At 54.5% G+C, this 15,779-nt stretch overlaps 1 protein-coding gene across 4 annotated transcripts in view; it reads left to right on the plus strand.

Moving 5' to 3' along the window:
• Positions 1-1,134: 1,134 nt before the first annotated feature.
• Positions 1,135-15,779, plus strand: part of LOC147665137 (anionic trypsin-2-like) — a 39,906-nt gene continuing 25,261 nt past the window's right edge. For 3 of the 4 annotated variants that reach the window (XR_015305030.1, XR_015305028.1, XM_086949740.1), the window contains exons 1-2: positions 1,246-1,333; positions 10,514-10,670. Coding sequence is in view for 1 of the 4 variants with exons in the window: in XM_086949740.1 (XP_086805866.1) it covers positions 1,294-1,333; positions 10,514-10,670 (197 nt within the window). In the remaining 3 variants the exon portion in view is untranslated. Of the gene's footprint in view, positions 1,334-10,513; positions 10,671-15,779 lie in introns of all 4 variants that reach the window. The other variant, XR_015305029.1, reaches the window with a different exon arrangement.

The following is a 15,779-nucleotide window of genomic DNA, read 5'->3' on the forward strand; positions in this document are numbered from 1 at the left end:
AAGGGTGCCTGTGTTGAGGGGAAGGTTGTTTATGTGCAGGGAAGTGTCCCTTCCTGCACATAAACAATCTTTAAATGGTGTTGTATAACTTCTTTGTGCGCTGTCTAATGCAGCACACACATAAGTTGCATAATGTCATTTTTTATTGATTGTTTATGTGTAGGAAGGGAGACCTTCCTGCACATAAACATTCAATGGCCTTTTGCTGTTTCATGTGTGCTGAACAACGCAGCACACATGGAAACAATAAAATCGAGGAGAAATTAAACGTTTCTCCACGTTGCACCTGTTAAAGACCAGATTTTTCTTGCTGTTAATATTAGCTCCGCCCCATAGTTACGCTGCACTCGTGAATAATGGGCAGCGTCAATATCAATGGGTTTTGTGGTGGAGCCCCCACCGCAACTACCATTGCCCTCCCCTTTCAAGCTAATTTACCACGTTAGGTGGCTTAACGCTGCCTTGTAAATAAGGCGAAGCCCATATCGCCAGCACAATGTCGCTAAAAGTGAAGTTCCTGTGGTAATAGAGGCTTGCAAACTTGCCGTTGCATCTGCTGCTGAGGTTTTTGAGTTGCGGGCGTTGCTCTACTGAGGGGCTGACCCGATGCAATGCTTGGTGTGCTTGGGCTGCTGGGTACCTCGGCCACCGGTCTGTTTCGGCAGCAGAAAGGGTTGAGGGTGGTCCCCTGCTGATCTGCTTGAGTTGCTGATGGTTTCTGTTTGTGAAGTTGCAGGGATTCCTGTAGAATTTGATAAACTGGGGTTTGTTCTGCTGTGGAACTGCTGTATTTTGGCTGCTGACATGGATTGGCCTCTGGGAATGTTGGGTCTGGGAGATAGTTTGGAGGCTTGGTTGGTTACTGGGGCTGTTTTGAGTCTCTGCAGAGTATCAGCCTCTTCTTCTTTTGATCTTTAAGCTGCTGGCGCTTTGGACTTAGGGGACCTGGAGCTCCAGACAGTCTCTTGTTTAGAAAGAGGCCCCTGGAAAGAAGCAGGGGTCCCCTCAGGGTTAGACCTACCTGAGAGCCCAGCTCCTTGTCACCCTGGCCTACTTATCTCCCCTCACATGCTCAGGTGTTCCAAGGGCAGCAAACACTGGACTCTGATAAAGAGACCACTTTGGGCCGGTGATGGGGTGGGGGTGTGGTGTCTGTGTGAGTGCAGCATGTGTTGCCTTCACTCAAAGCCATGGCCAGGAAACCCTGGTTAATCATAAACTTTCTCTCTGATTTTAAGAGTATAAACCTGTGGTCGGCCCAGAGTTCTGGCCGGTGCACCCTCCGACAGAGGCATGATGCTACTTCTGCTGTCAGTGCTTGTTGGAGCAGCAGGTAAGGGCACCACTCATTGGTGGCTGGAAAGACTGGAGGGTGTCAGGAGAGGAGGGGCAGCCTCCCTGGGGCAGATTTACAAGAAACGAACGCAGCGCGGTGACGCAAGCCATTTTGCTGCGTTGCATTAGTTTTGAAGCACAGGGAAGCATCATATTTACAACAATGTGTGGCATCTATGTGCTTCCCCCTGCGCTGGCACAGAAACTGCTGCCATCAGAGCTCGTAGGCACCCTTGCACCGTGGCGCACGGGTGCCTGTGTCATGGGGAGATTGATAGGGCCCCTTCCTGCGAAAAAACAATCATTAGAGGTGATTTCCTCTTCCAATGTGTGCTGCGGAATGCAGCGCGCATTGAAAGAGGAAGAAAAAAACAAGGAGAAGCAAAAACATTTCTCCTTGTTGCACCTCGCAGCGCCCCCCTGGGTGGCGTAGCACACTGACGCGATTCCAGATTTACAATTACTCATAAATCTGAAAATGCATCAGTGGACATAGGTGTTGCTTAGGAACAACCACAGCAACATCCATGTCACGAAGGTAACACGACAAAGTGTCACATGAACAGGGGTGATATTTACAAGCACAGGTTTAGTCGCACCGGGGGGTTTTACCTTTGCTTGTAAATATCACTCAGCAGGTTGCACCACTGTGCGTCACGCAACGTGCGCACAAACGGTGCAAGAGGTTTATAAATCGGCCCCCCTTGGTCTGACTCGCCCCTTGGAGTTCTTTGCGGTGCTTCCGCAGTGGTGAACCTTACGAGGTTCCTTTCACCCCAATGCAGTGTCCTCACTCCGGAGCCTGCTATGACCGTAGTTACAGCAGAGGGGATGTCAGACTCCATGGCCACCGCAGTCAGAGGTGACGGGGCCTCAGCTATGGGAGGGGGGGGAAGTGTCCTCTTCAGTCCTGAGACCTGTCTCACTATAGATCAGCAGAACTTGGCAAAGTACAGGCCCTTCAGCACTTGACTCTCAGTGGTAGCGATGGGGAGCAGGCACAGGCGTCTCACGGAGGTTAGTGTGTGGGGAGCAGGCACAGGCGCCTCACGGAGGTTAGTGTGTGGGGAGCAGGCACAGGCGCCTCAGGGAGGTTAGTGCGAGGAGAGCAGTCACAGGCGCCTCACGGAGGTTAGTGTAAGGGGAGCAGTCACAGGCGTCTCACGGAGGTTAGTGTGAGAAGAGCAGTCACAGGCGTCTCACGGAGGTTAGTGTGGGGAGCAGTCACAGGCGTCTCACGGAGGTTAGTGTGAGGGGAGCAGTCACAGGCGCCTCAGGGAGGTTAGTGCGAGGGGAGCAGGCGCAGGTTTCTCACTGAGGTTAGTGTGAGGAGAGCAGTCACAGGCGCCTCACAGAGGTTAGTGTGGGGAGAGCAGTCACAGGCGTCTCACAGAGGTTAGTGTGAGGAGAGCAGTCACAGGTGTCTCACAGATGTTAGTGTGAGGAGAGCAGTCACAGGCGTCTCACAGAGGTTAGTGTGAGGAGAGCAGTCACAGGCGTCTCACAGAGGTTATTGTGAGGGGAGCAGGCGCAGGCTTCTCACGGAGGTTAGTGTGGGGAGAGCAGTCACAGGCGTCTCATGAAGGTGAGTGTGAGGGGAGCAGTCACAGGTGTCTCACAGATGTTAGTGTGAGGAGAGCAGTCACAGGCGTCTCACAGAGGTTAGTGTGAGGGGAGCAGTCACAGGCGTCTCACAGAGGTTAGTGTGAGGGGAGCAGTCACAGGTTTCTCACTGAGGTTAGTGTGAGGAGAGCAGTCACAGGCGTCTCACAGAGGTTAGTGTGAGGAGAGCAGTCACAGGCGTCTCACAGAGGTTAGTGTGAGGAGAGCAGTCACAGGCATCTCACAGAGGTTAGTGTGAGGGGAGCAGTCACAGGTGTCTCACAGAGGTTAGTGCGAGGGGAGCAGTCACAGGTTTCTCACTGAGGTTAGTGTGAGGAGAGCAGTCACAGGCGTCTCACAGAGGTTAGTGTGAGGAGAGCAGTTACAGGCGTCTCACAGAGGTTAGTGTGAGGAGAGCAGTTACAGGCGTCTCACAGAGGTTAGTGTGAGAGGAGCGGTCACAGGCTTCCCACGGAGGTTAGTGTGGGGAGAGCAGTCACAGGCGCCTCACAGAGGTTAGTGGGTGGAGAGCAGTCACAGGCGTCTCATGAAGGTGAGTGTGAGGGGAGCAGTCACATGCGCCTCAGGGAGGTTACTGTGGGGAGAGCAGTCACTGTCGTCTCACGGAGGTTAGTGTGAGGGGAGCAGTCACAGGTGTCTCACGGAAGTTAGTGTGAGGGGAGCAGTCACAGGCTTCTCACGGAGGTTAGTGTGAGGGGAGCAGTCACAGGCGTCTCATGGAGGTTAGTGTGAGGGGAGCAGTCACAGGCGTCTCACAGAGGTTAGTGTGAGGAGAGCAGTCACAGGCGTCTCAGGGAGGTTAGTGTGAGGGGAGCAGGCGCAGGCTTCTCACTAAGGTTAGTGTGAGGGGAGCAGGCGCAGGCTTCTCACGGAGGTTAGTGTGAGGGGAGCAGGCGCAGGCTTCTCACGGAGGTTAGTGTGAGGGGAGCAGGCGCAGGCTTCTCACGGAGGTTATCGTGGGGAGAGCAGTCACAGGCGTCTCAAGGAGGTTAGTGTGAGGGGAGCAGTCGCAGGCTTCTCACGGAGGTTAATGTGAGGGGAGCAGTCACAGGCGTCTCATGGAGGTTAGTGTGAGGGGAGCAGTCACAGGCGTCTCACAGAGGTTAGTGTGAGGAGAGCAGTCACAGTGGTCTCACGGAGGTTAGTGTGAGGGGAGCAGTCACAGGCTTTTCACGGAGGTTAGTGTGAGGGGAGCAGTCACAGGCTTTTCACGGAGGTTCGTGTGAGGAGAGCAGTCACAGGCGTCTCACGGAGGTTAGTGTGAGGGGGGCAGTCACAGGCTTCTCACGGAGGTTAGTGTGAGGGGAGCAGTCACAGGTGTCTCGGGAGGTTAGTGTGAGGGGAGCAGTCACAGGCTTCTCTCGGAGGTTAGTGTGAGGGGAGCAGTCACAGGCGTCTCATGGAGGTTAGTGTGGGTTGAGCAGTCACAGGCTTCTCACGGAGGTTAGTGTGAGGGGAGCAGTCACAGGCGTCTCACAGAGGTTAGTGGGTGGAGAGCAGTCACATGCGTCTCATGGAGGTGAGTGTGAGGGGAGCAGTCACAAGCCCCTCAGGGAGGTTACTGTGGGGAGAGCAGTCACAGGCGCCTCACAGAGGTTAGTGGGTGGAGAGCAGTCACAGGCGTCTCATGGAGGTGAGTGTGAGGGGAGCAGTCACAAGCGCCTCAGGGAGGTTACTGTGGGGAGAGCAGTCACAGGCATCTCACAGAGGTTAGTGTGAGGACAGCAGTCACAGTCGTCTCACGAAGGTTAGTGTGAGGGGAGCAGTCCCAGGCGTCTCACTGAAGTTTGTGTGAGGGGAGCAGTCACAGGCTTCTCACGGAGGTTAGTGTGAGGGGAGCAGTCACAGGCTTCTCACGGAGGTTAGTGTGAGGGGAGCAGTCACAGGCGTCTCATGGAGGTTAGTGTGAGGAGAGCAGTCACAGGCGTCTCACGGAGGTTAGTGTGAGGGGAGCAGTCACAGGCTTCTCACGGAGGTTAGCGTGGGGAGAGCAGTCACAGGCGTCTCACGGAGGTTAGTGTGAGGGGAGCAGTCACAGGCGTCTCACGGAGGTTAGTGTGAGGGGAGCAGTCACAGGCTTCTCACGGAGGTTAGTGTGAGGGGAGCAGTCACAGGCGTCTCATGGGGGTTAGTGTGAGGGGAGCAGTCACAGGCGTCTCACAGAGGTTAGTGTGAGGAGAGCAGTCACAGGCGTCTCAGGGAGGTTAGTGTGAGGGAAGCAGGCGCAGGCTTCTCACGAGGGTTAGTGTGAGGGGAGCAGGCGCAGGCTTCTCACGGAGGTTAGTGTGAGGGGAGCAGGCGCAGGCTTCTCACGGAGGTTAGCGTGGGGAGAGCAGTCACAGGCGTCTCAAGGAGGTTAGTGTGAGGAGAGCAGTCACAGGCCTCTCACAGACGTTAGTGTGAGGAGAGCAGTCACAGGCTTCTCACGGAGGTTAGTGTGAGGGGAGCAGTCACAGGCGTCTCACAGAGGTTAGTGTGAGGAGAGCAGTCACAGGCGTCTCACGGAGGTTAGTGTGAGGGGAGCAGTCACAGGCGTCTCATGGAGGTTAGTGTGAGGGGAGCAGTCACAGGCTTTTCACGGAGGTTAGTGTGAGGGGAGCAGTCACAGGCTTTTCACGGAGGTTAGTGTGAGGGGAGCAGTCACAGGCGTCTCACAGAGGTTAGTGTGAGGAGAGCAGTCACAGGCATCTCACAGAGGTTAGTGTGAGGAGAGCAGTCACAGGCGTCTCACAGAGGTTAGTGTGAGGGGAGCAGTCACAGGCGTCTCACAGAGGTTAGTGTGAGGGGAGCAGTCACAGGTTTCTCACTGAGGTTAGTGTGAGGAGAGCAGTCACAGGCGTCTCACAGAGGTTAGTGTGAGGAGAGCAGTCACAGGCGTCTCACAGAGGTTAGTGTGAGGAGAGCAGTTACAGGCGTCTCACAGAGGTTACTGTGAGAGGAGCGGTCACAGGCTTCCCACGGAGGTTAGTGTGGGGAGAGCAGTCACAGGCGCCTCACAGAGGTTAGTGGGTGGAGAGCAGGCACAGGCGTCTCATGGAGGTTGGTGTGGGGAGAGCAGTCACAGGCGTCTCATGGAGGTTAGTGCGAGGGGAGCAGTCACAGGTGTCTCACAGATGTTAGTGTGAGGAGAGCAGTCACAGGCGTCTCACAGAGGTTAGTGTGAGGAGAGCAGTCACAGGTGTCTCACAGAGGTTAGTGTGAGGAGAGCAGTCACAGGCGTCTCACAGAGGTTAGTGTGAGGAGAGCAGTCACAGGCTTCTCACGGAGGTTAGTGTGAGGAGAGCAGTCACAGGCGTCTCACAGAGGTTAGTGTGAGGAGAGCAGTCACAGGCGTCTCACAGAGGTTAGTGTGAGGAGAGCAGTCACAGGCGTCTCAGGGAGGTTAGTGTGAGGGGAGCAGGCGCAGGCTTCTCACTGAGGTTAGTGTGAGGGGAGCAGGCGCAGGCGTCTCACAGAGGTTAGTGGGTGGAGAGCAGTCATAGGCGTCTCATGGAGGTGAGTGTGAGGGGAGCAGTCACATGCGCCTCAGGGAGGTTACTGTGGGGAGAGCAGTCACAGTCGTCTCACGGAGGTTAGTGTGAGGGGAGCAGTCACAGGCGTCTCACGGAAGTTAGTGTGAGGGGAGCAGTCACAGGCTTCTCATGGAGGTTAGTGTGAGGGGAGCAGTCACAGGCGTCTCACAGAGGTTAGTGTGAGGAGAGCAGTCACAAGCGTCTCAGGGAGGTTAGTGTGAGGGGAGCAGGCGCAGGCTTCTCACTGAGGTTAGTGTGAGGGGAGCAGTTACAGGCGTCTCACAGAGGTTAGTGTGAGAGGAGCGGTCACAGGCTTCCCACGGAGGTTAGTGTGGGGAGAGCAGTCACAGGTGCCTCACAGAGGTTAGTGGGTGGAGAGCAGTCACAGGCGTCTCATGAAGGTGAGTGTGAGGGGAGCAGTCACATGCGCCTCAGGGAGGTTACTGTGGGGAGAGCAGTCACAGTCGTCTCACGGAGGTTAGTGTGAGGGGAGCAGTCACAGGCGTCTCACGGAAGTTAGTGTGAGGGGAGCAGTCACAGGCGTCTCATGGAGGTTAGTGTGAGGGGAGCAGTCACAGGCGTCTCACAGAGGTTAGTGTGAGGAGAGCAGTCACAGGCGTCTCAGGGAGGTTAGTGTGAGGGGAGCAGGCGCAGGCTTCTCACTGAGGTTAGTGTGAGGGGAGCAGGCGCAGGCTTCTCACGGAGGTTAGTGTGAGGGGAGCAGGCGCAGGCTTCTCACGGAGGTTAATGTGAGGGGAGCAGGCGCAGGCGTCTCACAGAGGTTAGTGGGTGGAGAGCAGTCACAGGCGTCTCATGGAGGTGAGTGTGAGGGGAGCAGTCACAAGCGCCTCAGGGAGGTTACTGTGGGGAGAGCAGTCACAGGCGCCTCACAGAGGTTAGTGGGTGGAGAGCAGTCACAGGCGTCTCATGGAGGTGAGTGTGAGGGGAGCAGTCACAAGCGCCTCAGGGAGGTTACTGTGGGGAGAGCAGTCACAGTCGTCTCACGAAGGTTAGTGTGAGGGGAGCAGTCCCAGGCGTCTCACAGAAGTTAGTGTGAGGGGAGCAGTCACAGGCTTCTCACGGAGGTTAGTGTGAGGGGAGCAGTCACAGGCGTCTCATGGAGGTTAGTGTGAGGAGAGCAGTCACAGGCGTCTCACAGAGGTTAGTGTGAGGGGAGCAGTCACAGGCGTCTCACAGAGGTTAGTGTGAGGGGAGCAGTCACAGGTTTCTCACTGAGGTTAGTGTGAGGAGAGCAGTCACAGGCGTCTCACAGAGGTTAGTGTGAGGAGAGCAGTCACAGGCGTCTCACAGAGGTTAGTGTGAGGAGAGCAGTTACAGGCGTCTCACAGAGGTTAGTGTGGGGAGAGCAGTCACAGGCGCCTCACAGAGGTTAGTGGGTGGAGAGCAGGCACAGGCGTCTCATGGAGGTTGGTGTGGGGAGAGCAGTCACAGGCATCTCATGGAGGTTAGTGCGAGGGGAGCAGTCACAGGTGTCTCACGGATGTTAGTGTGAGGAGAGCAGGCGCAGGCTTCTCACGGAGGTTAGTGTGAGGGGAGCAGGCGCAGGCTTCTCACGGAGGTTAGCGTGCGGAGAGCAGTCACAGGCGTCTCAAGGAGGTTAGTGTGAGGAGAGCAGTCACAGGCCTCTCACAGACGTTAGTGTGAGGAGAGCAGTCACAGGCTTCTCACTGAGGTTAGTGTGAGGGGAGCAGTCACAGGCGTCTCACAGAGGTTAGTGTGAGGAGAGCAGTCACAGGCGTCTCACGGAGGTTATTGTGAGGGGAGCAGTCACATGCGTCTCATGGAGGTTAGTGTGAGGGGAGCAGTCACAGGCTTTTCACGGAGGTTAGTGTAAGGGGAGCAGTCACAGGCTTTTCACGGAGGTTAGTGTGTGGGGAGCAGTCACAGGCGCCTCACGGAGGTTAGTGTGAGGAGAGCAGTCACAGGCTTCTCACAGAAGTTAGTGTGAGGGGAGCAGGCGCAGGCTTCTCACGGAGGTTAGTGTGGGTTGAGTAGTCACAGGCATCTCATGGAGGTTAGTGTGAGGGGAGCAGGCGCAGGCTTCTCACGGAGGTTAGTGTGGGTTGAGCAGTCACAGGCATCTCACGGAGGTTAGTGTGAGGGGAGCAGGCGCAGGCTTCTCACAGAGGTTAGTGTGCGGGGAGCAGGCGCAGGCTTCTCATGGAGGTTAGTGTGGGGGGAGCAGTCACAGGCGTCTCACAGAGGTTAGTTTGAGGGGAGCAGTCACAGGTGTCTCATAGAGGTTAGTGTGAGGAGAGCAGTCACAGGCGTCTCACAGAGGTTAGTGTGAGGGGAGCAGGCGCAGGCTCCTCACGGAGGTTAGTGTGAGGGGAGCAGGCGCAGGCTTCTCACGGAGGTTAGTGTGAGGGGAGCAGGCGCAGGCTTCTCACGGAGGTTAGTGTGAGGGGAGCAGGCGCAGGCTTCTCACGGAGGTTAGTGTGAGGGGAGCAGGCGTAGGCTTCTCACGGAGGTTATCGTGGGGAGAGCAGTCACAGGCGTCTCATGGAGGTTAGTGTGAGGGGAGCAGGCGCAGGCTTCTCACGGAGGTTAGTGTGAGGGGAGCAGGCGCAGGCTTGTCACGGAGGTTAGTGTGAGGGGAGCAGTCACAGGCGTCTCACAGAGGTTAGTGTGAGGGGAGCAGTCACAGGCGTCTCACTGAGGTTAGTGTGAGGGGAGCAGGCGCAGGCTTCTCACGGAGGTTAGTGTGAGGAGAGCAGGCGCAGGCATCTCACGGAGGTTAGTCTGAGGGGAGCAGGCGCAGGCTTCTCACGGAGGTTAGTGTGGGTTGAGCAGTCACAGGCTTCTCACGGAGGTTAGTGCGAGGGGAGCAGGCGCAGGCTTCTCACAGAGGTTAGTGTGAGTGGAGCAGGCGCAGGCTTCTCATGGAGGTTAGTGTGAGGGGAGCAGTCACAGGCGTCTCACAGAGGTTAGTGTGAGGGGAGCAGTCACAGGCATCTCATAGAGGTTAGTGTGGGGAGAGCAGTCACAGGCGTCTCATAGAGGTTAGTGTGAGGAGAGCAGTCACAGGCGTCTCACAGAGGTTAGTGTGAGGGGAGCAGGCGCAGGCTTCTCACGGAGGTTAGTGTGAGGGGAGCAGGCGCAGGCTTCTCACGGAGGTTAGTGTGAGGGGAGCAGTCACAGGCGTCTCATGGAGGTTAGTGTGAGGGGAGCAGGCGCAGGCTTCTCACGGAGGTTAGTGTGAGGGGAGCAGGTGCAGGCTTCTCACGGAGGTTAGTGTGAGGAGAGCAGTCACAGGTGTCTCATGGAGGTTAGTGTGAGGGGAGCAGGCGCAGGTTTCTCACGGAGGTTAGTGTGAGGGGAGCAGGCGCAGGCTTGTCACGGAGGTTAGTGTGAGGGGAGCAGTCACAGGCGTCTCACAGAGGTTAGTGTGAGGGGAGCAGTCACAGGCTTCTCACAGAGGTTAGTGTGAGGGGAGCAGTCACAGGCGTCTCTCAGAGGTTAGTGTGAGGGGAGACCAGTCACAGGCGTCCCAGGGAGGTTAGTGTGAGGGGAGCAGTCACAGGCGTCTCACAGAGGTTAGTGTGGGTTGAGCAGTCACAGGCGTCTCATGGAGGTTAGTGTGAGGGGAGCAGTCACAGGCGTCTCACAGAGGTTAGTGTGAGGGGAGCAGTCACAGGCGTCTCACAGAGGTTAGTGTGGGTTGAGCAGTCACAGGCTTCTCATGGAGGTTAGTGTGAGGGGAGCAGGCGCAGGCTTCTCACGGAGGTTAGCGTGGGGAGAGCAGTCACAGGCGCCTCAGGAGCCCACTTGGAGCTCACGGGAGGACATGTTGTGTCCACCCACTTGGAGTGTGTCATGGGTTGCTGACCCACACGCATTGAGACGGCCGCACCGCCATTGGTCACTGGCGCGCTATGTCCCCTTCACTCGCAGAGAGGAGATGTTGTCTGTGTGATTACTACCCACCCCCCCCACCCCCCACAGGCAGTGTCACCTGCCCCCAGGGTCACTCAGGAGCAGGTGTCTGACAGTCTCTGAGGTCAGTCTGTCTGTCCTTCCAGCTGCTGCCCCATGGGGTGAGGAGAAGATCGTCGGAGGCTACGAATGCCTGCCCCACTCTCAGCCTTGGCAAGCTTCCCTCAATTATGGCTACCACTTCTGCGGGGGGTCCCTCATCAACGACCAGTGGGTGGTGTCCGCTGCCCACTGCTGGTACAAGTAAGTCACTGCACCGTTGGTGCTCCTGGACCCCTTCTGATGCTGGGGCCCCTGGATAGGGTGGTCATGGGGCCCCTGGAGAGGGTGGTCATGGGGCCCCTGGGGGAAGGTGTTCTTGTGGCCCCTGGGGAGGGTGGTCATGGGGCCCCTGAGGGAGGGTTTGGGGCCCCTAGGGGAGGGTGGTCATGGGGCCCCTGGGGGAGGTTGGTCGGGGGGCCCCTGGGGGAGGGTGGTCATGGGGCCCCTGGGGGGGGGTTGGTCGGGGGGCCCCTGGGGGAGGGTGGTCATGGGGCCCCTGGGGGAGGTTGGTCTGGGGCCCCTGGGGGAGGGTGATCTAAGGCCCCTGGGGAAGGGTGGTCTGGGGCCCCTGGGGGAGGGTGGTCATGGGCCCCTGGGGAGGGAGGTCATGGGGCCCCTGGGGGAAGGTGATCTGGGGCCCCTGGGGTAGGGTGGTCTGGGCCCCTGGGGAAGGGTGGTTAGGGGACCCCTCCCTCCTCTCTTTCCTTCTTCATCTCTCCAGGGATTCTGCTCCTCTCATGAGTGTCCTGATTCTTTGTCAGTGTCCCTAAGATTAATCATCTCTGGATTGGTCCTGAGAGTCACCTCTTCACCTCTGCCTTGTCCTTCTTCCCTTTTCATAGCTCCACTGCTCTCTCTTGTTTCTTGCTGTGCCTTGCAGTGCCTCTCACTGTGAGCTCTCACTTTGGCTGTCTCTTTCCCTGCCTCATCCCATTGAACTCTCACTCCCGCTGTCTCTTTCCATGTCTTTCACAGTGAACTCTCACGTTGGCTGTCTCTTTCCCTGCCTCTCACACTGAACTCTCACGTTGGCTGTCTCTTTCCCTGCTTCTCACACTGAACTCTCACGTTGGCTGTCTCTTTCCCTGCCTCTCACACTGAACTCTCACGTTGGCTGTCTCTTTCCCTGCCTCTCACACTGAACTCTCACTGTCGCTGTCTCTTTTCATGTCTTTCACAGTGAACTCTCACGTTGGCTGTCTCTTTCCCTGCCTCTCACACTGAACTCTCACGTTAGCTGTCTCTTTCCCTGCCTCTCACACTGAACTCTCACGTTGGCTGTCTCTTTCCCTGCCTCTCACACTGAACTCTCACTGTCGCTGTCTCTTTTCATGTCTTTCACAGTGAACTCTCACGTTGGCTGTCTCTTTCCCTGCCTCTCACACTGAACTCTCACGTTAGCTGTCTCTTTCCCTGCCTCTCACACTGAACTCTCACGTTGGCTGTCTCTTTCCCTGCCTCTCACACTGAACTCTCACTGTCGCTGTCTCTTTTCATGTCTTTCACACTGAACTCTCACTGTCGCTGTCTCTTTTCATGTCTTTCACAGTGAACTTTCACGTTGGCTGTCTCTCTTTCCCTGCCTCTCACACTGAACTCTCACTTTGGCTGTCTCTTTCCCTGCCTCTCACACTGAACTCTCACGCTGGCTGTCTCTTTCCTTGCCTTTCACACTGAACTCTCACGTTGGCTGTCTCTCTTTCCTTCTTTAATCTCCTTTTCTTTCTCACAGTGTCTCGCATGCGCCGAGGCAGTCTCTTCTCACTGCCTGTTGCACTCTCACACCCACCTCCATCTTCCTGCCTCTTCAGTATTCCACCTTAATATCAAATCCAAAGAATGGGTCTCAGGAAAGGGGTCGTTGATGTTTCAAATCCACTCAGGTCAGTTCACACAGACCCCTGCAGTCTCCGGGAGCTGTGGCGCCAGTAGCAGGCGACCTCCAAAGAAGAGCATTTTAATTTCAAACAGAACAAAAATTTTAAACTAAAGGTCACAAAACAGTAAAGTTCCCAAACCAATGAAGAAAAATGGAGAAACACTTAAAAAGCAGAAACACTGAGGGGCATATTTACAAGGGAAGTGGCGGCGTGAGGCGTTAGCCTTCCTGGCTATGACACGCTCCGCCCCTCTAGACACGCAGGTCGCTCCATATTACAAGGATACGGTGCAGCCCTGCATTTCCCCCTGCGCTGGGACTTACCTTAGCAGCCTACGCAGACACCCTTGCACAATAGTGCAAGGGTTTCTGCGTGCAGGGGAAGATTGTTTACGTGCGGGAAGGTCCCTCCTCCTGCACATAAACATTCGTTGAATGCTGTTTTGTAAAGTCCATGTGTGCTGCTTAATGCAGACACACAGAAGTTACAAAACAGCATTTTTTAAATTATTTTTTATGTGAATGAAGGGGGACTGTTAGACCTGGCACCATTGGCGGGGGTCTCCCCTGCATTCTTGCCTCTGCCTCCCGTGTTGTTGCTGTGTGTTGGACTCCGTTTTGCTGGTCTAGACGTTTTGGGCACTTAGTCACTGCTGTCCAGTGCCACAGTGCAAGTGCTCCTTATTGTAAATTATTGTTATGGATTAGTGATGCCATGATTGGCTTATTTGATCTACTAGTCAGACCCTAGTACAGTGCACTGAGTGTTCCCAGGGCCTGTAAATCAAATGCTGCTGGTGGGCTGCAGCACTGGTGCTCCCACCCACAGAGGCAGCTTGTAGTGTGTCGCAGGCCTGCCACTGCAGAGCCTGTGAGCAGTCTGGGACTGCCATGTCGATTTGCTAAGTGCACCCACTTGCCAGTCCCTAAACCTCCCTTTTCTTCATATCAGACACCCCTAAGGTAGGCCCAAGGTACCCCTGTGTGCAGGGTGCATTGTATGTGAGAGGTAAGACAGGCCCCGATGTGTGAGGCATGTCCTGATAGTGAACTACGCACACGACTGTTATCAGTGTAATTGATACATAAGATCGGACACCTGCGGGAGTGGGTTGCCCACATCTCTCCCAGTCGTTGCATTCTCGCCTTGGTTCATTGTTTTTCAGAAGCATACCCCCTGATGAAGGGCAACGATATGCCCGAAACGCATTGGGGACATTTGCAACCTTCGTTTGATGTTCACCATTGATGCATATGGTTTATATTTTCACATGAGTGATGTGGGCAAATATAACAAGAAATACATTCATTGTGAAGATTAATAAGGATTTTAAATAAAAATGATAAGTTGACTTGAGATTAAATTGATTACATTTTCCATGTATGAACTCGGCCGTGCACTGAAGGGACGCCTCGCCGAGGGAAAGGGCCACAGTTGTTATAGAGATATCTCATTTAAACATCCATACGGTGTCCGGATAGCATGATTGGCCATTCGCTCTAAATCTGACTTCAATATGTAACACACATGAAACATGAAAAGCGGCCTCCAAACCTGATGGCAGTGGAAAGATGGCTGGCTGATGGATACACCAGAAATTACAATTTATGCTTGTTCGGTGCACAAATGTGTAAACCTTTGAGTAAAAATTAACCCTGCGGTGGTCATTCTAAGTCAAGCTCCCTGCGCACCGTGCCAATAACAAGTGTAAACTCATGACATGACATAAACTACAGTCCCATTGAACCAAGCCAGGAAATGACAAACCTTTAAGAGCCCACCAATGATGGCCCTCAACACCCCATTGACGCTGAGGAATCTCCTTCGTCCTCCTTCTTGAGTGAGACGCTGTCTCCATCATCCGCTTCGTCTACTCCTCCTTGTGCCCTGCGCCTGCGTCATTAATAAGGTAAACACAGGCCTCTCCTCCCATCTTAGAACAACTCACTACCTTTTTCTATCATCTCATTGTAATGGAATGTGTAACAATCCAGGAACCAACACATCACACAAATCCCCTAAAACATGACTTAATCCCACCCCCACTCCCTCCTGGGCAGGAAAGAGAACATCAGGCAGAACAATTCCATGCTGGGATCATCACCTCTGTCCTTAATAGAATTGAAACGTTCCTTCTCAATAGCCAGGGAATGATAGATTTCATGCCAGAATGGATGTGAGGATCTGGATGCTCACTGCTTTCTCTCCAAATTTGTAGCTACTCCGATAATTGACTTAAAGTAGAACTTCTTAACAGTTGATTCAAAGAATCATTCAACTGCGTTTATAAAGTCTCTCCCACGGGGAGCCGAGTGTTTTCCAAAGTTTGGGACATTAATTCCAGCCTTCTGCTTTACCCATTTTACCCATCTAGCAATGGAAGGCGAAGATACTGCCTTATAGGGTGTCTTGAGGGCAAACAACCCTTGATACCCTTACGCTGCTCTGGACTCAGGCGTCATTTCTCCATTGGCTTTGATACAACTTATTACACTGAGTTTAAAATGTTCAGGTCCCTCTTCTCTTTCTCCGACAGCCCCTTCTCCTGCAGCAACAAATAGATGTTGGTCCCATTTCTCTTTCTCCTGCTGCCCCACTGTGCCATGATTTTCCTTCTTCCCTTTCTATTATAGCCCCTATGCAATGCTGGTCCCTCTTCTCTTTCTCCTACAGCCCCTGTGCCATGATTGTCCTTCTTCTCTTTCTCCTACAACCCCTATGCCATAATGGTCCCTCTTCTCTTTCTCGCACAGCCTCTATGTCACATTGGTCTCTTCTCTCTTTCTTCTACAGCTCCTGTTCCATGATGGTCCAATTTCTCTTTCTTCTACACCCCGTGCCACGTTGGTCCCTTCTCTATTTCTCCTACAGCCCCTATGCCATGATTGTCCTTTTTCTCTTTCGCCTACATCCCCTGTTCAATGATGGTCCCTATTCTCTTTCTCCTACAGCCCCTATGCCATGATTGTCCTTCTTCTCTTTCTCCTACAGCCCCTATGCCATGTTGGTCCCTCGTCCCGTTCTCTTACAGTCCCTGTGAATGATTGTCTTTCTTCTCTTTCTCCTACAGCCCCTGTGCCACGTTGGTCCCTCTTCTCTTTCTCCTACAGCCCATAGTCCATGTTGGACCCTCTTCTCTTTCTCCTACAGCCCCTATGCCATGATGGCCACTCTTCTCTTTCTCGTACAGCCCTCATGCTGTGTTGGTCCTTCTTCTCTTTCTCCTACAGCCCCTGTGCCATGATTGTCCTTCTTCTCTTTCTCCTACAGCTCCTATGCCATGTTGGTCCTTCTTCTCTTTCCCCCACAGCTCCTGTGCCATGATTGCCCTTCTTCTCTTTCTACTACAGCCCCTGTGCCATGATGGTCCTTCTTCTCTTTCTCCCACAGCCCCTGTGCCATGACTGTCCTTCTTCTCTTTCGTCCACAG

The sequence above is a fragment of the Lissotriton vulgaris genome, unplaced genomic scaffold (genome assembly GCF_964263255.1).
Source record: "Lissotriton vulgaris unplaced genomic scaffold, aLisVul1.2 SCAFFOLD_3001, whole genome shotgun sequence".
Classification (NCBI taxonomy): domain Eukaryota; kingdom Metazoa; phylum Chordata; class Amphibia; order Caudata; family Salamandridae; genus Lissotriton; species Lissotriton vulgaris.